General features: G+C 45.1%; 1 protein-coding gene across 2 annotated transcripts in view; it reads right to left on the reverse strand.

Moving 5' to 3' along the window:
- The window catches only part of jazf1b (JAZF zinc finger 1b), a 320,840-nt gene that overhangs the window by 71,779 nt on the left and 221,592 nt on the right, over positions 1-27,469 (reverse strand). For both annotated transcript variants that reach the window (XM_068002519.1, XM_068002526.1), the window contains exon 3: positions 12,972-13,168. In XM_068002519.1, coding sequence (XP_067858620.1) covers positions 12,972-13,168 — 197 coding nt within the window. The remainder of the gene's footprint in view (positions 1-12,971; positions 13,169-27,469) is intronic.

Genomic DNA, 27,469 nt, shown 5'->3' on the forward strand with positions numbered 1-27,469 from the left:
TTTTCCCTTGATGTGTCCGTTTCCTTCAACCCGATAAGTGTAAGACTGTATTACATCCATAGCGATTTCTTTATCTTCTGTATTATACTGTTTACCTTGTAGTTTTAGTTTTCTTATTAATAAACATTGGTTTTCCTTGTACCAATCCACTGGTCTGTTTGTCTGTCTTTGTTACCACTCGATAAGTCCTCAGCTCAGAATCAGGAAGGGGTAAGCGATTCGCAACCGCACTGCGGGCAGGGCAGCTCAGGAAAACATAACTGGCTGACCTATTATAAGCCCGAGAAACAGTAAAAAAAAGAAACCCCTTACAGAAATTGTTACACACTTTCGCCTCAGCTCCTGCCTGGCTCGCCATTTCTGTAAGGGGTTTCTTTTTTTACTGTTTCACGGGCTTATAATAGGTCAGCTAGTTATGTTTTCCTGAGCTGCCCTGCCCGCAGTGCGGTTGCGAATCGCTTACCCCTTCCTGATTCTGAGCTGAGGACTTATCGAGTGGTAACAAAGACAGACAAACAGACCAGTGGATTGGTACAAGGAAAACCAATGTTTATTAATAAGAAAACTAAAACTACAAGGTAAACAGTATAATACAGAAGATAAAGAAATCGCTATGGATGTAATACAGTCTTACACTTATCGGGTTGAAAGAAACGGACACATCGAGGGAAAATTCTAAAATCACAAGTTTAGCAATATCCCTTAACCCCCAACCTTACACTTATGCTAGGTTGTCTTGTGGCGGCCAGAAAATTAATGCTCACCAGTGAAAACAGATGAAAAAGCCTGGCCTCTGTGCCTGCTGCTGCCGTCGACATGTGGTTGCGAGGTTTACTGGATGGCTTCCTTCTTAGTTGCTAGCAGACAGACAGGATAGGGCCAAGAGGCGAAGAGAGCAGCTCCAAGAGAGAGAGATACTGGGCAGCCCCAGTTCTACCCTCTTGGTAACAGGTTTTTTTCATACCTTATCAGCTTGCTTCATTGTTTGATTTAAGCACGAAACGTAAGACAAAGGACCCCATCTCTGGCCCATTTACATTAATGGACATTTCCTGTATCGATCTGTTTGCTAACTGCTTTACCATTGTTCCGAATGTACCTTGATGGTTCACCTTTTGTCCTGCGATCACTTCCTGCTCGAATTTTGATGTGTTGGCCGGCCATGTTGATAGCTTGCCTCAGGGCTAGAATGCAGCTGCATTGTTTAAAGAAACCTGTCTGAGACACGAAGCCTGCCAAGTTGTTGAGAATGCAATTTCAAATCTGCCGGTCCTCGGCCATGTGTCTGACTGCAGCCATTTTGAGAGACCTTGGATTTTTTAAAACAGTCACACCAGGGTTTCTTTAATAACTCCAATAAATCTTCGGGGTGGGGGGAACATGTGAAATTTTGCGAATCCCTTCACTTACTATTTTGGCGATGTAATTCAACATCCTATTAGCTTTGTCGACTGCTGCTCTGCATTGATAGGACATATTTAGTGTTGAGTCTACTGGGGGTCACTTTCAGCTTCGTCCTTAGTTATTTCAACATCATTCAAAGTCTATTTTTCCTTCCTAAGTGTAGCACTTTACACATGTCTGCATTAAACTTCATCTGTCACTGTTATGCCTATGTGCATATTTTGCCCAACTTATTCTGTAATTTTTGAGCTGCTTCTTTTGATTCCACTGCCCCTCCTAGTTTGGTACCATCTACAAATTTGAGCACTTTGCATTGAATTTCTGAATCTAGGTCATTTATGTAAATTAGAAACAGAGAAACAGTAATGGTCCCAGCACCGAGCCCAGAGATACCACACTCAGTCTTTCCCTCTCAACTTTGACAGAACTCTTCTAATGAGTATTCAGTGTTACCTACCCTTCAGACAGTTTCTTATCCATTCACAGGGTTTACCCTGAATCCCCACAGCTTTAAGTTTAATTAATGGCCTTTCATGTGGAAATTTTATCGACTGCCTTTTTGGAAGTCGAGGTACACCACCTCATAGGGCTTCCTGGAGTCAAATAGTTGAGGTGGTGGTTAGGCAGGGTCTTCCTCTTTTGAATCCATGCTGAATTGATGTGCAGATGGTCCTCAAATTTACTCCTGATAATCAATTCCATTATTTTACATTGAATGGAAGTAAGACAAATGTGTCTGTAGTAGCCTGTGTCTGTTTTGTCACCGTTTTTTGGATATAGGCACCACATTAGCCTGTTTCCAATCTACTGAGCCTTTCTCAGTGTCCACTGACTCCCTCAATGATCGTAAGTCCCTTGCAAATTTTCTCCCAAGTCTCTCTCAGTGTTCTGTGATAAATACCATCTATCCCAGGAGATTTATTAGTTTTGAGCCCATTTAGCCTGTCCAGGACTCTCACCTCATTTATGACGAAGTCATTGATTATACTTGCCATATCATTGTTTGGAGAGGGCATGTTGCCCTTGTGAATAAGGACATAAGAACATAAGAAATAGGAGCAGGAGTAGGTCATCCGGCCCCTCGAGCCAGCTCCGCCATTCAAAAAGATTGTGGCTGATCTTCTACCTCAATGCCATTTTCCTGCACTATCCCCATATCCCTTGATGCCTTTAATAACTAGAAATCTATCGATCTCTGTTTTATACCCAATGACTGAGCCTCCACAGCCCTCTGGGGTAGAGAATTCCAAAGATTCACCACCCTCTGAGTGAAGAAATTTCTCCTCATCTCAGTCCTAAATGGCCTACCCCTTATTCTGTGAGACTGTGCCCCCTGGTTCGAGACTCCTCAGCCAGGGGAAACATCCTCCCTGCATCTAACCCTGTCGAGCTCTGTAAGAATTTTGTATGTTTCAATGAGATCACCTCTCATTCTTCTAAACTCTAGAGAATGCTGTAGCAAGTTAATTGGTTAGCTAGATTCAATTTGGTACCTGAAGGTGGGGCAGGCCTGACTCATCTGAGTCTCAACTGTAGAAATACAGGGGCCTGTCAGTGCGGACAGCACGGTGTGAGGACAACACAGTGTGCTGAGAGTTCGGTAAGTGTGGGAGTTTGGTGAAGTGGGGGAAGGAGGTGCTGCTTTGCCTTGCTTTTCCTGCAGAGCGGTAGTGGACCTGAGAGTAGAAGACTGAGATTGTGGAATAAAAGCAGCAGCAGCAGACCTGCACCAAGAGACCACTACTGTGCGACATCACAGGGACTTAACTCCTGGACCTAAGATAAATAAGAAGCAAAAAGTAATCCAAGTGGGACGTCACCAAGGAAGAGGTAAGTGATTGGCTGGTGAGTAATTTCCTGCTGAATTTGTCTAAGGTTAGAGTTTGTGGATTCTCTGGTCTCTGTTGTGTAGTGGGGGACTGCTGTTCAGCAAGGGCCCTTGAGTATACCTTTTTAATTGAAGTGAAATTGGTGGGATTCATTTAATTTGAATTAATTAGTTAAAGGGTAAGTCATGTCAGGACAGCCCAGCCCCGTGTTATGCTCTTCCTGCTCTATGTGGGAAACCAGGGACCCTTCCGGTGTCCCTGACGACCATGTGTGCGGGAAATGTATCCAGCTGCAGCTACTGACAAACCGCATTGCGGCACTGGAGCTGCGGATGGATTCATTATGGAGTATTCGCGATGCTGAGAACGTCGTGGATAGCACGTTTAGTGAGATGGTCACACCGCAGGTAAAGGTTGTACAGGCAGGAAGTAATTGGGTGACCACCAGGCAGAGTAAGAAGAGCAGGCAGGCAGTGCAGGGGTCCCCTGTGGCCGTCCCCCTCTCAAACAAATATACCGCTTTGGATATTGTTGAGGGGGATGACTTATCAGGGGAAGGCAGCAGCAGCCAACTTCCTGGCACCAGGGGTAGCTCTGCTGCACAGGCTGGGAGGAAAAAGAGTGGAAGAGCTATAGTGGTAGGGGATTCTATCGTAAGGGGAACAGACAGGCGTTTCTGTGGCCGTAAACGTGACTCCAGGATGGTTTGTTGCCTCCCTGGTGCCAGGGTCATGGATGTCACTGAGCGGCTACAGGGCATTCTCAAGGGGGAGGGTGAGCAGGCAGAGGTCGTGGTCCACATTGGGACCAACGACATAGGTAGGAAGGGAGATGAGGTCCTGCATCAAGAATTTAGGGAGCTAGGTAGCAGATTAAAGAGCAGGACCTCAAAGGTTGTAATCTCTGGATTACTCCCAGTGCCACGGGCTAGTGAGTATAGAAATAGGAGGATAGAACAGATGAATGCGTGGCTAAAGAGTTGGTGCAGGAGGGAGGGTTTCAGTTTCCTGGATCACTGGGCCTGCTTCTGGGGAAGGTGGGACTTGTACAAGTCGGACGGGTTGCACCTGAACCAGAGCGGGACAAATATCCTTGCGGGGAGGTTTGCTAGCACTGTTGGGGGGGGTTTAAACTAACTTGGCAGGGGGATGGGATACAGAGTGGAGCTACAATAGGGGGTGATGTGCAGCCAAATATAGAGAAAAAAACAAGTCAGCTTGGAAGACAGGGCAAATATGTAAGGGCAAGGCTGGATGGCATCTATTTTAATGCAAGGAGTCTTGCGAATAAGGTGGATGAACTGAAGGTGTTGATAAACACATGGGAGTATGATATTGTTGCTGTCACAGAGACATGGTTGAGGGAGGGGCAAGACTGGCAGCTCAATATTCCGGGGTACAGAATCTTCAGGCGAGACAGAGGGGGAGGTATAAGAGGAGGGGGGGTCGCAATATTAATTAAAGAATCAATTACTGCCATAAGGTGGGATGATATATTAGCAGGTTCCTCAAATGAGGCCATATGGGTGGAGCTTAAAAACAAAAAGGGGGCAAGCACTTTGATGGGAGTGTACTATAGGCCCCCAAACAGTCAGGGGAAGATCGAGGAACAGATATGTAGGCAAATCTCAGAAAATTGTGCAAATAATAGGGTAATAATCGTGGGGGATTTCAACTTCCCCAATATTAACTGGGATACTCAGAGTGTAAAAGGCTTAGAGGGTACAAAATTCTTAACGTGCATCCAGGAGAGCTTTTTGAGCCAGCATGTAGAAAGTCCTACAAGAGAGGGGGCGGTACTGGACCTAATTCTAGGGAATGTGGCCGGCCAAGTGGAAGAAGTGCTAGTAGGTGAGCACTTTGGTGACAGTGACCATAATTCGGTGAGATTTAAGGTGGTCATGGAAAAGGACAGGGAGGGGCCGGAAATAAAGGTTCTAAATTGGGGGAAGGCCGATTTTAATAGGATAAGGCAGGATCTGGCCAAAATGGACTGGGATCAGCTGCTTGTAGGAAAATCCGCATCGGAGCAATGGGAGTCTTTCAGAAGGGAGATTGAGACCATACAATGGCAACATGTTCCCGTAAAGGTCAAGGGTGGTTCCAAGAACTCCAGGGAACCTTGGATGTCAGGGGATATACGAGAATGGATTAGGAAAAAAAGGAGGGCTTTTGGCAGATACAAAAGGCTAAAGACGGAGGAAGCCCTAGAGGAGTACAAAAAGTGCAGGGGGATACTTAAAAAAGAAATTAGGAGATCAAGGAGGGGCCATGAAATAACACTGGCGAGCAAAATAAAGGAAAATCCTAAGATGTTTTATAAGTATATTAAGGGTAAGAGGATGACTAGGGAAAAAATAGGGCCCATTAGGGACAAAAATGGCAATCTGTGTGTGGAGCCGGCAGATGTAGGAGGGGTTCTAAATGAATTTTTTGCATCTGTTTTCACTATGGAGAAGGACGATGTAGACATAGAAATACGGCAGGGGGACTGTGATATACTCGAACATATTAACATCGAGCGGGAGGAGGTATTGGCGGTTTTAGCAGGCCTAAAAATGGATAAATCCCCAGGCCCGGACGAAATGTATCCCAGGCTACTGTGTGAGGCAAAGGAGGAGATTGCGGGGGCTCTGACACATATATTCAGAACCTCTCTGGCCACAGGGGATGTGCCAGAGGACTGGAGAACCGCTAATGTAATACCATTATTCAAGAAGGGGAGTAGGGAAAAACCGGGGAACTACAGGCCAGTGAGCCTAACATCAGTGGTAGGAAAATTATTGGAAAAAATTCTGAAGGACAAAATTAGTCTCCACTTGGAGAAGCAAGGATTAATCAGGGATAGTCAACATGGCTTTGTCAAGGGAAGATCATGTCTGACTAATTTGATTGAATTTTTTGAGGGGGTGACTAGGTGTGTGGATGAGGGTAACGCAGTGGATGTGGTATACATGGATTTCAGTAAGGCCTTCGATAAAGTCCCCCACAGGAGACTGGTCAAGAAGGTACGAGCCCATGGAATCCAGGGTGCCTTGGCACTTTGGATACAAAACTGGCTTAGTGGCAGAAGGCAGAGGGTGATGGTCGAAGGTTGTTTTTGTGACTGGAAGCCTGTGGCCAGTGGGGTACCACAGGGATCGGTGCTGGGTCCCTTGCTGTTTGTGGTCTACATTAATGACTTGGATATGAATGTAAAAGGTATGATCAGTAAGTTCGCTGATGATACAAAGATTGGTAGGGTGGTAAATAGTGAGGAGGATAGCCTCAGTCTGCAGGATGATATAGATGGGTTGGTCAGATGGACGGAACAGTGGCAAATGGAATTTAACCCGGAAAAGTGCGAGGTGATGCACTTTGGAGGGACTAACAAGGCAAGGGAATACACAATGAATGGGAGGACCCTAGGCAAGACAGAGGGTCAGAGGGATCTTGTGTGCAAGTTCACAGATCCCTGAAGGCGGCGGAACAGGTAGATAAGGTGGTAAAGAAGGCATATGGGATACTTGCCTTTATTAGCCGAGGCATAGAATATAAGAGCAAGGAGGTTATGATGGAGCTGTATAAAACACTGGTTAGGCCACAGCTGGAGTACTGTGTGCAGTTCTGGTCGCCATACTACAGGAAGGATGTGATCGCTTTGGAGAGGGTGCAGAGGAGATTCACCAGGATGTTACCAGGGCTGGAGCGCTTCAGCTATGAAGAGAGACTGGGAAGATTGGGTTTGTTTTCCTTGGAGCAGAGGAGGCTGAGGGGGGACATGATTGAGGTGTACAAAATTATGAGGGGCACAGATAGGATGGATACTAAGGAGCTTTTTCCCTTCGTTGAGGGTTCTATAACAAGGGGACATAGATTCAAGGTAAAAGGTGGGAGGTTTAGAGGGGATTTGAGAAAGAACTTTTTCACCCAGAGGGTGGTTGGAGTCTGGAACTCACTGCCTGAAAGGGTTGTGGAGGCAGGAACCCTCACAATATTCAAGAAGCATTTGGATGAGCACTTGAAATGCCATAGCATACAAGGCTACGGACCAAATGCTGGAATATGGGATTAGAGTAGACAGGGCTGATGGCCGGCGCGGACACGATGGGCCGAAGGGCCTCTATCCGTGCTGTATGACTCTATGACTCTATGACTCTCTAATACAGGACTAGTCTACTTAATCTCTCCTCATATGGCAATCCCGCCATCGCAGGAATCAGTCTGGTGAACCTTCGTTGCATTCCCTCAATGGCAAGTATATCCTTTCTTAGGTAAGGAGACCAAAATTGTACACAATACTCCAGGTGCGGTCTCACCAAGGCCCTATATAACTGCAGTAAGATTTTACTCCTGTACTCAAATTCTCTTGTAATAAAGGCAAACATACCATTTGGCTTCCTAATTGCTTGCTGCACCGGCATGTTAGCTTTCAGTGACTCATGTACAAGGACACCCAGGTCCCTTTGAACTTCAACATTTCCCAATCTCTCACCATTTAAAAAATACTCTGCATTTCTGTTTTTCCTACCAAAGTGGATAACTTCACATTTTTCCACATTATATTCCATCTGCCATGTTCTTGCCCACTCACTTAGCCTGTCTATATCCCCTTTAAGCCTCTCTGCATCCTCCTCACAACTCACATTCCCACCTAGTTCTGTGTCATCAGCAAACTTGGAAATATTGCATTTGGTCCTCTCATCCAAATCATTGATACAGATTGTGAATAGCTGGGGCCCAAGCACCGATCCCTGCGGTACCCCACTAGTCACAGTCTGCCAACCTGAAAAAAACCAATTTATTCCTACTCTCTGTTTTCTGTCTGTTAACCAATTCTCAATCCATGCCAGTATATTACCCCCAATTCCATGTGCTCTGACTTTGTTCACCAACTTCCTGTGTGGGACCTTATCAAAAGCCTTCTGAAAATCCAAATACACCACATCCACTGATTCCCCCTTATCTATTCTACTCGTTACATCCTTAAAGAACTCCAATCGGTTTGTCAAACATGATATCCCTTTCATAAATCCATGTTGACTCTGCCGAATCCTATTATTATTTTCTAAGTGTCCTGTTAGCACATCCTTTATAATAGATTCTAGCATTTTCCTACTACTGATGTCAGGCAAACAGGTCTGTAGTTCCCTGTTTTCTCGCTCCCTCCTTTCTTAAATAGTGGGGTTACATTTGCTACCCTCCAATCTGTAGGAACCATTTCAGAATCTGTAGAATTTTGGAAGATGACAACTAATGAATCCACTATCTCTATGGACAACTCTTTCAAAACCCGGGGATGTAGATCATTAGGTCATTGGGATTTATCGACTTTCAGTCCCATTAATTTCTCTAGTACTATTTTTTTTAGTAATACTAATTTCTTTCAGTTCTTCATTCTCGCTAGACCCTTGGTTCTCTAGTATTTCTGGGAGGTATTTTGTGTCTTCTTCTGTGAAGACAGACACAAAGGCCCCAATATTAGCAGGGAGGCGGGATGGCAGCGGCGGGGCGATTGGGCGCGTGGCAAACACGCATGAACCAAACTTACAGTTTCCGACGCAATCGCACGTTGATTGATAGAGGTTAACGTCCTCTCCGGGTTTCCCGCCCGGCAGCTAGCCTGATTGATAGGTTGGCTGCCATCAGGAGCTGCAACGTGAGGGGGTGGCGGGAAAAAGAGAGAGAGCCAGACGTCATCCGGCGCTGGACTGGAAGACCGGGGGCGGGGTGGGGGGGAGAGAATGGAAGATCCGGCACTGGACTGGAAGACCGGGGGGGGAGATCGGGGGGTGGGGGGGAGAGGGGAAGATTGGGGGAAAAAGGGAAGATTGGGGGACTTCGGGGGAAGATTGGGAGGGTGAGAACAGGGGGACATCGGGGGGACAGCAGGAGGGTGAAGAGGGCGACATCGGACGTCGGAGCAGGTTTCAAAGGTAGGTGCATTTAGTGTTTTCACTTCATTGCATGGTTTTTTATTTAATTTATTTTGTTTCTTTTTCCCTGATCCAGCCCTTCACGCCTGGTTCAGAAGCGGTGGGCAAGCCGCCCAGGTAAGTTAAAAATCATTCTAATCTCTTCATCTGTCACAGGTAAATGAGGTACATTTGGCTCTTTAACTGTCATTCCGCCGGCTTTAATTGCCGGCGGGACTTCCGCTTTCAGGTCGCCCGCGCGCACACAGGTGGGTCCCTGGGAAACTCGGAAGTCGGCGGGTTGGAGTCGGCTTTAGAACCTGAACGGGATTTGCGCGATTTTCGGAGCCCCCCTGCCCCCAACGCACCTGCATTTGCATCCTAAAATCACCCCCAAAGTATTTGTTTAATTTCTTTGCCATTTCCTTATTCCCCAATATAAATTCTCCCGTCTCGGTCTATAAGGGTCCCACATTTGTCCTCGCCGGTCTTTTCCTTTTTACATACCTATAGAAGTTTTCACATTCCGTTTTTATGTTTCTCGCTAGTTTACTCTCATATCGTATTTTCCCTTTCTTTATCAATTCCTTGGTCCTCCTTTGCTGAATTCTAAAATGCTCCCAATCCTCAGGCCTACTGCTTTTTCTGGCAACTCTATATGCCTCTTCCTCTGATTTAATACTATCTTTAATTTCTCTTGTTAGCCACGGTTGGACCATTTTTCCTGTTGCGTTTTTGTGCCTTAAAGGAATATATATTCGTTGCAAACTATGTATTAATTCTTTAAATGCTAGCCATTGCCTGTCTAACGTCATACCTTTTAATGTGTTTCCCCAATCAACCACAGCCAACTTGCGCCTCATATCTTCGTAGTTTCTTTTGTTTAGATTTAAGACCCTAGTTTCGGATTGAACTACATCACTTTCAAACTTAATGAAGAATTCTATCATATTGTGGTCACTCTTCCCTAAGGGCTCCTCTACAACAAGATTATTAATTAACCCTTTCTCATTGCACAATACTAGATCTAAAATACCCTGTTCCCTAGTTGGTTCCTCAACATACTGATCTAGAAAACCATCTCGTATACATTCCAGGAATTTGTCCTCCACAGTATCAGTGCTAATTTGGTTTGCCCAATCTATATGCAGAATGCGGGATCAGCGATAAGAGGAGCGAGAGAGGAGAGAGAGAGCAGAGGGCGGGATCAGCGATAAAAGAAGGGACGAGACAGGAGAGAGAGAACAGAGTGCAGGATTGACGATAAAAGGAGGAGCGAGAGGGGAGAGAGAGCAGAACCTGGATTCAGCAATAAAAGGAGGAGCGAGAGAACAGAGCGCGGGAACAGCGATAAAAGGAGCGAGAGAGGAAAGAGAGAGCAGAATGTGGATTCAGCAATAAAAGGAGGAGCGAGAGAGAGAGCGGAGAGCGGGATCAGCGATCAAAGGAGGAGTGAGAGTGGGGAGAGAGAGTGGAGTGCGGGATCAATGATAAAAGGAGGCATGAGAGAGGAGAGAGAGAGAGTGGAGAGTGGGATCAGTGATGAAAGGAGGCGCGAGAGAGGAGAGAGAGAGTGGAGAGAGGAGAGAGAGAGTGGAGAGCGGGATCAGTGATGAAAGGAGGCGTGAGAGAGGAGAGAGAGAGTGGAGAGAGAGAGAGAGAGTGGAGAGCGGGATCAGTGATAAAGAGTTTGAGGCTTCAAGAAGCGGAGTGAGAAAATCAAGAGTGACGTCAGCACAAGGGAAGGAGCTGATTGGCTGCTAGCTGGTGAGGTTTTCTTTTACCGATGAATGTCTTTTAGGAGGAAGTAGTCATTCAGGATATTTACCATTTTATGCTCATCCTTAGTTTCAATTATGATTTTCATCTCTGATTTAACTCCTCTCCTATTGTGCTACTGAAAGAATGTTTTACTGTTATGCTTAGCCTCAGCTACTATGCCTTTTTCTAGGTCTCTCGTTCCCCCTTTGATCATACATTTAACATCTTTCTGCATTTTCTTGTATCCATCCGTGAGCTACCTCCCCTTTCTTCCTGCAAGATTTGCCATTTCATTATTCCTCTTTATCTCACTTTTTATTTGTTTGTTAATCCATCTAGGATCATGTTTGCTTAGTTAGAGCTTGTTGGTGCTGGGAATGTATTTATTCTGCATGCTCAGCATTATACCTTTAAAAGTGTTCCATTTGTCTCCCATTGAAGTGTTGTTGAAAAATCTTCCCCAATTGATTTGTTTTAGTCAATTCCTCATTTCATTGAATTTAGCCCTTTTGATGTTATATACCTCTTGGACTTATGTACTTCTGACTCCCAGATCATGTTAAGTTTTATCATTCGGTGGTCGCTATTCCTCAGGGGTGCTACGCTTTCCATTTCTTGGGTCATTAATGAATACCACAGCAATGCCTCTTGTGGCTTCCCTGACACACTTGGTCAAGAAGTAGTTATGTACTACTCTGATTCTAAACCAATTGGGTTTTCCCAGTTTATATTAGGTTGAATGAAGTCTGTCATTAAAATAATTTTCTTGTTTTTACATACCCTTCTTATCTCTTCACAGAGCAAACTGTCCTCCATCTTACGTTGACCCAGTGGTCTTTTGCAATCCCCTAGTGTTAGGTTGAAGTTTTTAGCATTAGAGATGTCTAACCACAGCAATTCATCTTGAAGTTTTCTATCTCTTATAATAGATTTGCCTGCTCTCACGTTCCCCAGTGTCCAGTTTACCAATTATTCCTGGTGTCCAGTTCATGAGTCTTTCTGGGTTTCTAAGTCCATACCTGCTTGTTGATTACCTTACACCCGATGACTTGTCTTGTCTGGGACACTGTTTCCTCCCTGCCCTCCCTTACGCCTATCTAGTTTAAACGATTTAAATTGGACCAGCAGTGCTTTCAGTCGGCTGCCAGGGACACCTGAAAGCAGCGCGGTCCAATATGCTGACGGCCATGCTGCACCGTATATCGGGCACAAAACTCCAGTATGCGATATTGGACCCTTCAATGCCTGTTTCTCGCCTGAGTAATCCAATATCTAGGTCCCATAACTCATTCTTTAAGATTACTGATTAACCGACAGATTCATCCACAGCAAAAACTTCTCAAGGGCAATTAGGGATGGGCAATAAATGCTGGCCTCGCCAGCGACGCCCACATCCCATGAACGAATAAAAAAACCACTTCATAATGTCCATCTTACTTATACTTCTCTCTGCTGTTTCCCTTTCTTGTAGTATTTCTCCTGTTGCTCCCATTTGATTTAATGTTTTATAATCCCATGTGTTCCCTTTGGAGTTTACTTCTATTTGGTGCCCTCTTTTAATTTTTACATCCCTCAGGTATTTTACTTCTTACTTTCCTTTGTCATCTACTTCCCATAGGTGGTCTCTTTCATCTTAGTTGCTCTCCACTGCACCTCTTTAACCTTAATTTCCCAAGTGCGTTCTCTTTAAATCTACTTCATTAGTCCTAAAAAAAATTTAATTCTCAAATTTCTCCCCCTCCCCACCTGAAGCCACTGAGGTTGAGCCACTAAATTAAGGGTATGGTTCCATGGGTACTGGCAACTCTCCGATACCTCGCACATGTAGCTAACTGAATATTGGCAGGCTTTCTGACTGTGAAGGGCCATCATTCACATATGTGCACGTTTTAGCAGGAGGTCATGAGGTAGTAATCAGAAGCAGGAACCCGGCCTGATCTTCCCCCTCCTCATTACAGAAGGACCATGGTCAATTATAGCAGTCACAATTACCATTTCAACCGAGATCGATTACCTCAAGACTAAAAAACTACATTTGCAGATTCAGTCTTAGGTTCATTAAAGGACTTATTTGTCTTTTGTACCTGTGGGAGTAATGCTTCGGAATGATGACGATGGAGTAACAGGTGGGGTGACTGGAGGAGTAAGACTGCCACTGTTGTGACGCTGTGGTGTAGAAATACTTCCTCGAGGAATAGTACTTGATAATGATAAAGATAGTTTTGGCTGAATCTTTTTCTTCAGGGATTCTTGTTCTCGGCGAGCAGCATCAGTCATAAACCTGCAATGACAAAAAAAAAGCACAGGTAATTTGTGGCTTTCTACCAAGGAATAACAATTTAGTAGATGACCTTTACTGTACAAAATATTTTTAGGGTACATGAAAAACATAATATGGGAGAGGGCTCAAAAATGGGAATTTTATATGAATTTGGTAGAATTTCAGAATTTTATTTTTTTTAAATCAGTGGTCAGCTGTGAGAGAGGGTGTGCATCTCCATACCAACATACCTTGGGGTTAAGTTACTGAATAAGCATTTCTGTCAAACACTATATTTACTTAAGTGTCAGCTTGGTTCATGGTTGCACTCTCTGAGTCAGAAGGATTTGGTTCAAGACCCACTCCAGGACTTGAGTACATAATCTAGATTGGCGCTTCAGTGATGGAGTGATGCATGGGCAGAGGTGTTGTCTTCTGTGGGGAAAGGCAGCCATTTAGAGCCTTCCCGCCATTGTATACCGAGGGGCTGTAATCAGGGAAAACCCCCCCTGGGCAGAATGTAAAATTCAAATTGATGTAATGTACCTGTAGTGAATCTGTAATCAACAATCTGTATTGAGTGTAATACAACGAGGCACCCTAGAGTGTCATGAACTGTAATTATGTACAATGTGTTCATTGAACTGCACTTGGTGTAACCTGCAAATTGTATAATCTGTATTGTGTACGTTTGGAATGTGATATGAGAACTGTATTGTATGTATTGCTGCAAATTTTATGAATAAAGTATATTTCATGAAAAAAGCGTTGTCTTTTGGATAAGAATTTTTACACAGAGGCCCATCTGCCTGTTCAAGTGGACATAAAAAAATCCCATGGCACTATTTGAAGAAAAGCAAGTTCTCCCAATGTCCTGGCCAACATTTATCCTTTAACCGAATACCACCAAAAAAAATTAACTCATTTGCTATTTGTGGCACCTTGCCATGCAGAAATTGGCTGCTACATTTGTTTATAAAACATACTTTAAAAGTATTTAATTTGCTGTGAATTGGTGTGGGACATCTTGAGGATGTGAAAGATGCTATATAAAGGCAAGTTCTTCCTATAATCACCCGTTACAGGCTAAATGTCAGGTCAGTTACGTTAGAAAGAAAAATCTTCTTTGTTCTCCTTTCCCCAAAACAACCACATTTCCTTTCCTCAAGCATGCTTTACATCTAGTTATTGGGTCCTAAAGGTATCTGCAAATTATTTATCTATTGTTGATGCTAAGATAAACCCAAGCATGTGTACCTTTTACAACTACTCTTACCACTTACTGGCTAAGACACTTATTCATGCACCGACTCAGGACCATAGGACAAGCCTGCAAAGCAATTCTCGGACAAAACGGCTTGCAAGCAGAATTCTACTCATTGAAGAAACAGCACTAACTTGTAACATCAGCCCTGTGCCAGATAACTGAGGTGGAATAAAGTTAAATTCAATGTTTTATTTCCTGAAAGGGTTGGCTGTTCTTGGCTAGGGAACAAATAGCTATTGCAGTGCAAATATGCAGTCTTAGCCAGCAAGATAGGATTCTTTCTCCATTTCATACTAGAAATGACCACAGTTCAAGTCCAGTGTTGGAACTCGGGACAATGGGACTCATGTTAGTGCTGGCAGAACCATGAAACAGCTATAAAAAAAACTTAAATTTTACACTGGCAAAAATACAGAAACATAGCTGCCTCTTGCCATCTGGCAGCTTATTAGTCAATAACATCCTTTTTTTTGTCCTTCTAACCTCTCTAACTACCAGAGCCCCACATTCAGGACCAACGGTGACTGAATAAGTCACATTCCACTTGTAGTACTTAGGATTTTTACTGGCATTTTGGGAATCACATTCCATCGTTGTTTATTTTTTCCACGATATGGGAAAACCAGTGGTTTAGTCATACTGATCGGCGGAGCATCGTGTCATATTGCAGGTGCAGGCTGTGATTGGTCATTTCCTGCGTCAATTTCAGAAAGTGATGGCAGTGGGCTGTAGTGGGCACGTATCAGCTTTGCAGACTGATGGCAAGAGATTTGGACCATGAGATTGCTCTTACCCATGCTTAAATACAGAAAGCAATGAAAACCATGAATTAAATGCAGGAGATTTTAGTGTTAAATGACAGATTTCCACAGAATAGTGTTCCAGCCCACTTTAACCATCAGAATAGAGATCATATTGGTGTCAAGCTCACTTTAATTTAAAATTTCACGGGTTAGTGAACACTTATCCAACTAAATTCTGTGGGAGGTCTCCTGGTCTCCCGTTGTAACTGGCACTTTTTCAGGGGTTCCGTCGGAGTTAGAGATTGAGGGCAACCCCAATGAATTTCAGGGCCATTTTGCTATCTCAGATGAATCTCCAATACTCAAACACAAAAATCCAGCACAGTTCATGTGTACACTGGGTAGTGAAAGCCACTCGTCTGTGAATTCAAGTCCTAATCACTTAAATTGATCTCCCACAGTCTTGCACTTTCTTACCCCGTTTTCCAGATGGAGCTGCAGAGATGATTTACCTTTGAGTGGAGGAAGGAATAGATTTCCTTCTTACCCTCTATGTGTCATTCCTACTTACCATCCAATCACTGAATGGTACTGGCAATTGCCATGGGAGGAGCATCATACACCTTTGGCTGAGTGAAAGTGCACAGTGGCAAACAGTCAAAGATATAGGGCTCAATCTTACCATGGTGGTGGGTTGGCAGCGGGGTGGGGGGTGATGAAGGTGCCTGTGGCAAACCCGCATGAACCAAACTTACTGTTTCCGACACGATTGATAGTGGTTAACATCCTCTCCAGGTTTCACGCCCGGCAGCTAGCTTGATTGACGGGCTGGCTGCCATCAGGAGCTGCAACACGAGGGGGCGGGGGGCGAGAAAGAGAGAGAGCGAGATGTCATCCGGCACTGGAATGGAAGACTGGGGGGGGGAAGAGAGAGAGGAAGATTGGGGGGGGGAGGGGAAGATCAGGGAGGGATGATTGAGGTGGGGGGGGAGAGGGGAAGATCGGGGAGACATCGGGAGGGTGAAGAGGGGGACATCAGGAGGGTGAAGAGGGAGACATCGGAGCGGGAGACATCGGACATCGGAGCAGGTTTCAAATATGTTTTCACTTCCTTGCATGGTTTTTTATTTAATTTATTTTGTTTTTTTTTCCCTGATCCGGTCCTTCACGCTTGGTTTCAGCAGGCGTGAATCAGAAGCGGGGGGCAAGCCACTCAGGTAAGTTAAAAATCTTCCTAATCCCTTCATCTGTCACAGGTAAAGTGCCTTAAGTACCTCAATGAGGTACATTTGGCTCTTTAACTGTCATCCCGCCGGCTTTAATTGCCGGCGGGACTTCCGTTTTTGGGTGCACACGGGTGGGTAACTGGGAAACTCGGAAGTCGGCGGGTTGGAGCCGGCTTTCGAACCCGAACGGGATTTCCGCCCCCAACGCACCCGCAGATGCCTCCTAAAATCACCCCATAGAGAGGTGAGGCTGAGGAGGAACCTGAAGGTGAGGACTAGATTCTTTAAGTTGATTTTCTGGGACAGCGGGAGCCAGTGAAGCTTCGCAAGGACATGGATGAAGTGGACATAAGCTTTAGTGCAGGTGAGGACATGTGTCACAGTATATGTTTCTATAAAGTTATCTCTCAGTTACTTCATTTTAAGGCTGAAAATTCCAGATTTCTCCAGCCTCATACTTCAGTCCTCTGACACTAAGAGCTCAATTTTGAAAAGGTGGCGGGTTGGGAACGGGAGAGGGAGTGAAGGTGCACTTGGCAAACCCGAATAAACAAACCTTACCGTTTCCGACACAATCGCATCGTAATTGAGGGTGATTAACATGCTTTTCGGGAGCTGCAACGCGAGGTGGGTGGGGGAAGGGGGGGGGGGGGGGCGGAGGGGGGGGGAAGAGAAGGAGAGAGAGCGAGACATCATCCGGCGCTGGAATGGAAGATCGGGGTGGGGGGGGGGAAGAGTGAAAGAATGGGGGGGTGGGGGGGGGGAAGAGGGGAAGATCGGGGGGAGGGGGTGAAGAGGGGGAGATCGGGGGGACATTGGGGGGCGTGAAGAGGGAGATGGGGGGACACGGGGGGGGTGAAGAGGGGGTGATCGGGGATATTGGAGGGAGTGAGGAGGGGGAGATTGGGGGGACATCGTGGGGGTGAAGAAGGGAGATTGAGGGACATGGTGGGGTGAAGAGGGGAGACTGAGGGACACGGGGGGGGGTGAAGAGAGGGAGATCGGGGGGAAATCAGGGGGAATGAAGAGGGGGAGATCGGGGGACATCGGGGGGGGTTGAAGAGGGGGCGATCGGGGGAGTGAAGAGGGGGAGATCGGGGTGAGTGAAGAGGGGGAGATCGGGGGACATCGGGGGGGGGGGTGAAGAGGGGGCGATCAGGGGGGTCATCGGGGGGAGTGAAGAGGGGAGATCGGGGGAGTGAAGAGGGGGCGATCGGGGGGACATTGGGGGAGGTGAAGAGAGGGAGATCGGGGGGACATTGGGGGATGCGAAGAGGGGGAGACTGGAGAGGGAGACATCGGACATCGGAGCAGGGTAGAAAGGTAGGTTGATTTTATGTTTTAACTTCATGCAATGGTTTTTAATGTATTTTTTTTTGTTTCTTTTTGCCTGATCCAGCCCTTCACGCCTGGTTTCAGATAGGGGGGACATGGGGGGGTGAAGAGGGGGCGATCGGGGGGACATCGGGGGGGGGTGAAGAGGCGAGATTGAGGGACATGGGGGGGTGAAGAGGGGAGATCGGAGAGGGAGACATCGGACATCGGAGCAGGGTAGAAAGGTAGGCTGATTTTGTGTTTTAACGATTTTCGAAGCCCCCCCACCCCAGCATCTACATTTTCCCGGGAAAATCGAGCCCTAAGAATCAGTGTTGTGGCTCTTCTCTGTACTGCATTCAAGACCCGAATGCCTCCCTTATTTTTCGGTGACCAGAACTGCACACAGTACTCAAGGTATTGTCTGACCAGAGCACTATACAGTCTGAGCGTGACTTCCTCTGACTTGTGTTCTCCTGTTTTAGAGGGGAAGAAAAGGAGGGGAAAAACCTAAGTAAATAGATCACCATTACACTTCATTTAATTCGACAGGGCAAATATTCTTTGTGCCTCAACCCAGAATATACAAATGGCAGCAGCCCCAACATCCCACCCTGCCATCTGTAGGGGTATGTGGCCTAGAGAAGAATCAGAGCAGCAAAAACTGAAAAGCAAGGCACTTCACCAAAATGGCCTAAAAGAATCTCTTCAGTGTTGCAAGTAAACTTATTTGTACAGCCACCAATACACTTTACTGAAATTCAATGACATTTCTTAGAATCAAATCTACGTATCAAATTCTTTCATACATTTCAAAGTTCCTTTTCTTAAACAAGTAATCTACAAGTCTGAAAACAAAACAATTGTTATCTGTGTCATGAGAGAGTTATAGAACTAGTTACAATATGGTAAACTAGCAAAACTGCTAAGAATTTGCAGAGTTGTCTTTATAACTGCCAAAGTAGAGTTTTCTGTACAATCCCAAATAGTGTAAATTTGGCTTAGTATGACAAAGAGAAAATAAAACGATGCCGAAACAAAACAGAAATGATGTTAAGTTTTGATGGTGAAAAGTACAGATTCTGTTAAACCAAAGCGGCATAATTTGCTGGTCTGGTAGAAATGAAGCAGAAACCCCGCTAGGATGGAAATGGTTTAGCATCTGACTGCATAAGAATGCAAAAGCCTCTAAGGCAACGTGCAGCAGGAGTTTCCTTCCTCTGTGTTTGATCCATTTCATAAGCACAGTTATTGCACAATAATAGGGTTTTCATTAAGTAGAAAAAATGTTGTTAATAAAGGATGGTCACTACTGAAGTATCATTACAAACATGAAAATAAAGAAACTTTAATAAACAGCAGCCTTACTCAACAGCCAAGGAGGACTGGAGATGACTAGTGAAAAAGGTGGTACATTCTAGAAAAATGTCCCTCCAGCAAATGATACTACAATACTACTCCAGTCAGCTGAAAGAAAGTCAATTTAAAACAAAAACTTTAAAAAAAAATCTGTATTTCAGGAGTATATTTTTAGTAATTACTAGGTGTCCAACAAGCTTTGTATGTAAGGGCAGTAGTGACATCTACTGACACTTTACAAGTACTGTTCAAAGTTCTGCTTTAATTAGATGGGCAACCATTTTGAGATGAGAAGATGCTGAAATCTGCCAAAAATCTGATAATTCTCATTCCCCTGAAAGGAAAAAAATTGAATTGAATGCGTCCATTATTCAACAATAAAAATCCTGACTGAAAATCAGATTTTCTTACCCTGTAAATTGTGGACTCTTGCTGCTACATAAGCTCGCTGTAAACTATTAAAATAATGAATCAAGATTGGACAGCCCACAAAGAATGGCCGCCCACATTTCAGTCTGTTTACCAGATTTGTGTGAAGTAAGGCTTATGGAAACTGTTCCCCACCCCCCAAGTTCATGCATAAAGTAGGGACTGGACTCACAGCGCATTAAAAAAACATGGTATAAGGGAGCCTCCCAGAGGCCAATAATAAGAGCTGCACACAACTCCATAGCTGTGTGGGAACAAAATGTTAAGATCAACATGCCGATAACTCGTGATTTTTTTCCCCATTGTGATGTAAAAGTGAAAATATTTAAATATTTATCTATAGTATCCCAAACATATGTATTGCTCGCCTTTTTCAGCTTGGCAAGAAAAGACACTGAAGAAAGAAAAAAATTATAGTGGAGCCTTGCTAGCAGAGTGCACAAGTTGGAGAAGTGGGGCTACATTGTTGTACAATAACAACTTGCATTTATATAGCGCCTTTAACGTAGTAAAACATCCCAAGGCGCTTCACAGGGGCGATTATCAAACAAAATTTGACACCGAGCCACATATTAGGACAGGTGACCAAAAGTTTGGTTAAAGAGGTAGGTTTTAAGCAGCATCTTAAAGGGAAGGAATTCCCGAGCTTAGGGCCTAGGCAGCCGAAGGCACGGCTGCCAATGGTGGAGCGATTAAAATCAGGGATGCGCAAGAGGCAAGAATTGGAGGAGCGCAGAGATCTCGGAGGGTTGTAGAGCTGGAGGAGGTTGCAGAGATAGGAAGGATTTGAAAGCAAGGATGAGAATTTTAAAATAGAGGCATTCCCGGACCAGGAGCCAATGTAGATCAGCGAGCACAGAGGTGATGGGTGAACTGGAGAGCATTGGAATAGTCCAGTCTAGAGGTAACAAAGGCATGGATGAGGGTTTCAGCAGCTTGCAATCCAGGCTGAGATTACAGAATTATCGCTTATAATATTTGATCAGTTCTGCAAGGGCGGCCAATAACTTTCATTGACAGCCTCACTTTATCGTTTAAGAGTGGATGATGTACATTGATGGTTCTCCATTGAACTGTGCAGATAGACCCTTTTGACCAATTAGTGATGTGTAGAGGCAATACTTCAGTGCAAGGTTAGATTGATTGGTACTGCAATTTGCTTGGCCCTCTACGAAGCCAATGCCTTTTGGCCGCTGGTTTATTTGCTCCTCCCAAATGCACAAAAAATAAAGTATTTGTACATTAACATGAAGTGCTTGGAAGGATACTTTGTAAAATTAAGCTTTGCATTGTGTAATCAGAGTTTGTGGAGCTGCTCATGCAGAGAATATTTTGGCAATTAGGCAGGAGATGAAAGTGAACTGAGAATCATAGGAAATGTGGAGGATAAACACTGCACAAATTAACTGCTGCCAGAACCGTGAATTCAAACTGTTTGTCTTTCAAACTGAACATGTACAGAGCAATTTTTCACCACAAACGCCTCTTTGCTCTCAACATAGGCTGATTACCATGTAGCCTACCCAAAAACACCCTACTCCCACCTCCGTAATGTCACCCGTCTCTGCCCCTGCCTCAGCTCATCTGCTGCTGAAACCCTCATCCATACCTTTGTTACCTCCAGACTGGACTATTCCAATGGTCTCCTGGCTGGCCTCCCATCTTCCACCCTCCATTAACTTGAGCTCATCCAAAACTCTGCTGCCGTATCCTAACTCGCACCTACAAGGCACAAGTCAGGAGTGTGATGGAATACTTTCCACTTGCCTGGATGAGTGCAGCTCCAACAACACTCAAGAAGCTCGACACCATCCAGGACAAAGGAACCCCATTGACTGGCACCCCATCCACCACCCTAAACATTCATTCCCTTCACCACTGGCACACAGTGGCTACAGTGTGTACCACCTACAGGATGCACTGCAGCTACTCACCAAGGCTTCTTCGACAGCACCTCCCAAACCCACGACCTCTACCACCTAGAAGGACAAGGGCAGCAGGCACATGGGAACAACACCACCTGCACGTTCCCCTCCAAGTCACACACCATCCCGACTTGGAAATATATCGCTGTTTCTTCATCGTCGCTGGGTCAAAATCCTGGAACTCCCTGCCTAACAGCACTGTGGGAGAACCTTCACCACGTGGACTGCAGCAGTTCAAGAAGGTGGCTCACCACCACCTTCTCAAGGGCAATTAGGGATGGGCAATAAATGCTGACCTTGCCAGCGATGCCCATATCCCATGAACGAGTAAAAAAAAAGTCCTGTTCTCCCATCACCCCTGTGCATGCTGACCTACATTGGCTCCTGGTCTGGGAACACCTTGATTTTAAAATTCTCATCCTTGTTTTCAAATCCCTCCATGGCCTCGCCCCTCCCTATCTTTGTAACCTCCTCCAGCCCTACAACCCTCTGAGATCTCTGCGCTTCTCCAATTCTTGCCTCTTGCACATCCCTAATTTTGCACATCCACCATTGGTGCCTGTGCCTTCAGCTGCCTAGGCCCTAAGCTTTGGTACTCCCTCCCTAAACCTCTCCACCTCTTTACCTCTCTCCTCCTTTAAGACGCTCCTTAAAACCTACCTCTTTGATCAAGCTTTTGGTCATCTGTCCTAATACCTCCTTATGTGGCTCGGTGTGAAATTTTGTTTGATAACACTCCTGTGAAGCGCCTTGGGATGTTTTACAAAGTTAAAGGCGCTATATAAATGCAAGTTGTTGTTGTTGCATGGTCACTCTACTTGATCTACCAACAAGTTATGGACCTAGTGCAATTTGTTTTTAGTTCTATGGTTATAAGAATTTGGAGTCTCATACAACTTCAGTATAAAAGATAGCCAAGTATAGCTTTTAATTCCACATAAAAGTAAATGTATTTCCTAATGAGGGTAGACCGCACTTTTTCTGTTTATCACTTTTTGTCATGTGGCTGAGATAGCAGAAGGTTGACTTGCTCCAGGCCTCCAAGAATGCCTCTCTAAGCCAGTCACTAGAAGCAGAAATATTAAAGTATATGGGGAGTGGGTATGGGAAGTGAGCAGGAATGTTAGATTAGTCTAGGTGGCTCATGTGGAGAAAAACAGACCTCATGGAGCAAATGGCCTGTTTTTGTGCTGTAACATTTGATGATTCTAGGAGTAGGAGGCTCATTTGAATTCTGGTGATAATTCTTCCTCCAATTTCTCTTTTGTTCTCATCATCTTCCCACAGCAATACTTGTTGAGACTAGGAGTGATGTGGAGGAGGTGGAGGGGTGGGAATGAGAAGGGTCTTGTGTTTTCATTTTACCCTTCTCTTTTGCTCACTGCATCACACTCCCTGACCAAGAATGAGCCGGTGACCTACTCCCTGGAGTCTCTGAAAGCTACTCTTAAAATGGCTGATAGGCAGTGTGCAAGCATGACTTGTGGGAATAGTCTAGCTCTGTACTTAAATGACAGAACAGCTCAAATTGACGGCTCACCACATAGAGGCCATGAATTTGCATCCTAACATTCCATGCTACTAATGCATTGCACCACCTTAGATGGCCTTACTCATTAGAAACAATTTTACAACACCAAGTTATAGTCCAGCAATTTTATTTTAAATTCACAAGCTTTCAGAGGCTACCTCCTTCCTCAGGTGAACGATGTGAAAATGAAATCCTCGAAATGAAATCGCATTTATAATTCACAGAACAATGCTTGGTGAGTACAGACAGTTTTTTCAACTGCCCGTTGCCAAGGCAATCAGTGTGCAGACAGACAGGTGTTACCTGCCAGGTCTCACAGAATATACAAATCACCAAAAAAACAACAAACAAAAAAAAAGAGATAGAGAGGTAGAAACATAGAAAAGACAGCAACTGACCCGTTATATTAAAAACAGATAACATTTGTTCGCTAGTGGGGTAACGTGTAGCGTGACATGAACCCAAGATCCCGTTTGAGGCCGTCCTCATTTTTTTGTTTGTTGTTTTTTTTGGTGATTTGTATATTCTGAGACCTGGCAGGTAACACCTGTCTGTCTGCACACTGATTGCCTTGGCAACGGGCAGTTGAAAAAACTGTCTGTAATCACCAAGCATTGTTCTGTGAATTATAAATGCGATTTCATTTCGAGGATTTCATTTTCACATCGTTCACCTGAGGAAGGAGGTAGCCTCCGAAAGCTTGTGAATTTAAAATAAAATTGCTGGACTATAACTTGGTGTTGTAAAATTGTTTACAATTGTCAACCCCAGTCCATCACCGGCATCTCCACATCATTACTCATTAGAGGCTCCAGAAGAATTTGGATGTTGGCTGAGGGAAGAAGAGGGCAAAGAAGAGAAAGGCAAACTGTAGTTGTGAAGATTCAGCAACTCGTAGAAAGGTACTGATCGCAGAATGGTCAGAAGAGGCCAAGGTAAATTTAAAGAAATTACTTTTCTCTGGAATCCTTGTGGGCCAGGAGTAGCAGGAGTGCTCCCCAGGGCCCCGTAAGGAGTCTCTGGGCCTCTCCAGCCCCGGTCTTGTTTCTCCCTCCCAGCATCATCATCGGCTTCCATACCGTCTGCCCAGCACTGATTTTACACAGGGGAGCATTGCCTTGGGCTCCTGACTGGGGTTTTGCTCCCACTTGTCGGCCCTGATGTCACTCCCACCCGTTTGGGGATGGAGATTGTCCTGGATTATTTATATAAGGCCCTGGAGTTAAAATGGCCCGGATCGCATGCTGAGCTCCCCATTGGGATTTCCCTCCCGCCAAGCACCCCTGCCCACCCTGATGCGCCCTCAGTTAAAATCAACCCCAAAGTAATCATTTAACAAGTCTGTTATTTCCTTATTGCCCATTATAGTATCACCTGTATCCATCTTTAATGGGCCCACATTCACCCTTACCACATTCTTTCTCTTAATATATTTATAAAAACTTTACTGTTAGCTTTAATATCACTTGCAAGTTTTTTCATATGCCCTTTTTGCAACTCTTATTACTTTCTTTGTATCCTTTTGTTGCTTTTTATAGCTCTCCCAGGCTGCCGGATTTCTGCTTTTACTTGTATTTGTGTAAGCTTTTTCTTTTAGCTTCATACTGCCTCTTACCTTGTTTGTTGACCATGGTTAACTGCACAAGTGGAGTTGTTGCCTTTTAGGGTTATGTACTGGTTTTGCTTTGTACCAAAACCTTATTTTAATACATTCCACTGATTGTCTGTAGGTTTACCCATTAACAGCTCAGCCCAGTTTACTGTGGTCAATTTATTTCTCATCCCTTTGAAGTTTTCCTTACTTAAATTTAAAGCCTTGGTTTGTGGCTCCCCCTTCTCTCTCTCTCAAACATGATATCAAAATCAATTATATTATGGTCACTATCTGCAAGCTGTTCCCTTACAGTCACATTGTTAACTAATTCTGGTTTGTTAGTGATCACTAAATCTAAAATATATTGTTCCAGAAAATCATCCCGAATACATTTTAGAAATTCATTGCCTTTACTACTTGAACTATTTGGTTTCTCCCAGTTTACGTGAAAATTAAAATCGCCCATTATAACCACATTGTTTCTGCTACATGCATGCCTGGTCACCCACTATATCACTACTGTCAGAAGTTCTGTAGATAACTCCCACCAGAGTCTTGCATCTTTTACTGTTCCTTAGTTATACCCATATTGCTTCCACTGCCTGTTCACTCTTACTGAAGTCATTTCTTTCCACAGAAGCAGCTGATACAGACATACAGAGGGGAAGGAGGAAAAAGAGAGAGAAAAGGACAGTGTGAAAGAGAAAGATAAAAATAGAGACAGAGATAGAGGGACAGAGATGGAGAAAGAGGTTTTATGATCCCCTCTTGGATCTTAGCCCCCTCCCCGGATGTGTTCCCAGTCCATACTTCCCTACCATTTACTGCCTGGTGGCTGACCCATTCCTCCCCCCCCCCCGCCCCCCCCCCCCCAGCCAGTTCTTGCTCATCAGCCACCCCATTTTTGAAATCCTGGGCTGCCAGCTCAGATTTGGGCCTGAAACTGGTCTTAAGTTTAAAAATCACTAAATACTGTATTTACTGATTGTATGCCAGCGTACAGTCAGCAAATACAGTAACAGTGGATTTTGCACTTAAAAAGGTGTTTTAAGCCCAGGACCTGAGCTGAAGGCTAGGAACAGACTGGGCAGATTGGGCCACATTTTCATGGGTTTGCCTCAACCCCAATGCTGCCATATTTCTTTCTCCCAGACTCCAAGAGCAACCCCCCTCCCCCACCACTGCTCCCAAATCCTGGCAATCCCTCCTGGTGCCATGAGACCTCCCCCTCCTCAGCACTTCGAGATCCTCAGACACCCGTTTAGGATCTCCCCCAATAAGCTTCCCTGTGCTTCTAGACTAAGAAATTTGCCGTGTGTTGCTGGCCATTGCCCCTTTCTCAGTACTACAGCCATGGGGTCCTCACCGTGCTATCACATCCCAGCACCTTATCCACTGGTGCAGGTAAACTCTACCCAATGGTCCCAAACCCTCGCACCTCACCCCCATAGTGTTGCCGTCGTAGAAATATCTCTCACTTATACCAAAGCAGAGCTACCCCCATAACTGCGGCCAAAGTCCTCCTCCCAAATAATGCTAATCCATTTATACCTACTCCCAATATGCTATGTTACCTACCAACCTCCAGTGTATCCCCACCTTCAAAAAAGGAAACAGATAGGGGGTTAAATTGGTTAACCCCCGAAACCGGGCACAGGTATCGCGATCCGTGATTAACCTGTGCCCTGCCTGAACACTCACCTCAGCCAAGCGTTAAAAACCTGTGTTGACTCAAGGATTCAATGACAGTCGCACTTTCCACCAGCAGGGGGAGCCAGAATCTCTTAAAAGCTGCACCTCTTAAAGGCAGCCTGCATCTCTTTAAGGTAGCCAGTACCTGTTATTTGCTAAAAATAAGATACGGGTCTGCACGGAGTCTGAACGGAGATCAGACATCGTGCACATAAAACACAGATGCAGCTCCCATCCCTATGTTTACAAACTGTTGAGTTATTTTAAAACATTGAATAAAGGTTGTGCACTACTAAATCCCACATCCTCCAATCTGCACGCCAGACCTCACCAATCTGCCAATCTGAGTTGGTACCAGGCCTGCGAGAGAGCGTGCACCAAGGTTCTCTGCTGATGCACTAGAAGCCTTGGTGCAAGAGGTGGACATAAGGAGGGACATCCTATGTCCGCGGGGGTTGGGTGGGGGGGGGTGCAAGAGGCCCTCCAGGCATATGCTCAAAAGCCAGTGGGAGACAGCAGGGGACGCAGTCAATGCCAGGCGCATAGTGCCACGAACATAGATGCAGTGCAGGAAGAAGTTCAATGCTTTGACATGAGTGGTCAAGGTGAGTGAGGTCAACTGTCAAGTGGCATCTTCTACCATCTGTACCACTAGCCACAGCCACTGCATCACACACTACACCCCCCATCACCCACAAACCAATAAATTATTTCCATCAGTATGCAACTCCTCCAATCAGATGCTTCTTCTCACCCTTACACGTTACCACTGTTGCAAGCCGCACACCCACGACTCACAGACCACACACACTGGCAGCTATTCAACCATGACAGGCACATTACCCAGACACACATCCCGCTTTCTTGCAGGAGAAAGTAGCGTATAACAGGAAGCAGCAAGTGGTAGTGGCATTTAGCCCCTTGAGCCTGTTCCGCCATTCAATGAGATCATGGTTGACCTGTGACCTAACTCCATATTCCCGCCTTAGCCCCATATCCCTTAATACCCTTGGTTCATAGAAATCTATCAATCTCAGATTTAAAATTCACAAGTGAACTAACATCAACTGCCATTTGCAGAAGAGTGTTCCAAACTTCTCCCAACCTTTGCATGTAGAAGCGTTTCCTAACTTCACTCCTGCACGTCCTGGCCCTAAATGTTAGTCTACGTCCCCTCGTTGTGGTATTCAAGGATAGGAGGCCTCCAAAAACAGATACAAATGCATCGGCAGCCAGAAGCAA

The sequence above is a fragment of the Heptranchias perlo genome, chromosome 2 (genome assembly GCF_035084215.1).
Source record: "Heptranchias perlo isolate sHepPer1 chromosome 2, sHepPer1.hap1, whole genome shotgun sequence".
Lineage (NCBI taxonomy): Eukaryota > Metazoa > Chordata > Chondrichthyes > Hexanchiformes > Hexanchidae > Heptranchias > Heptranchias perlo.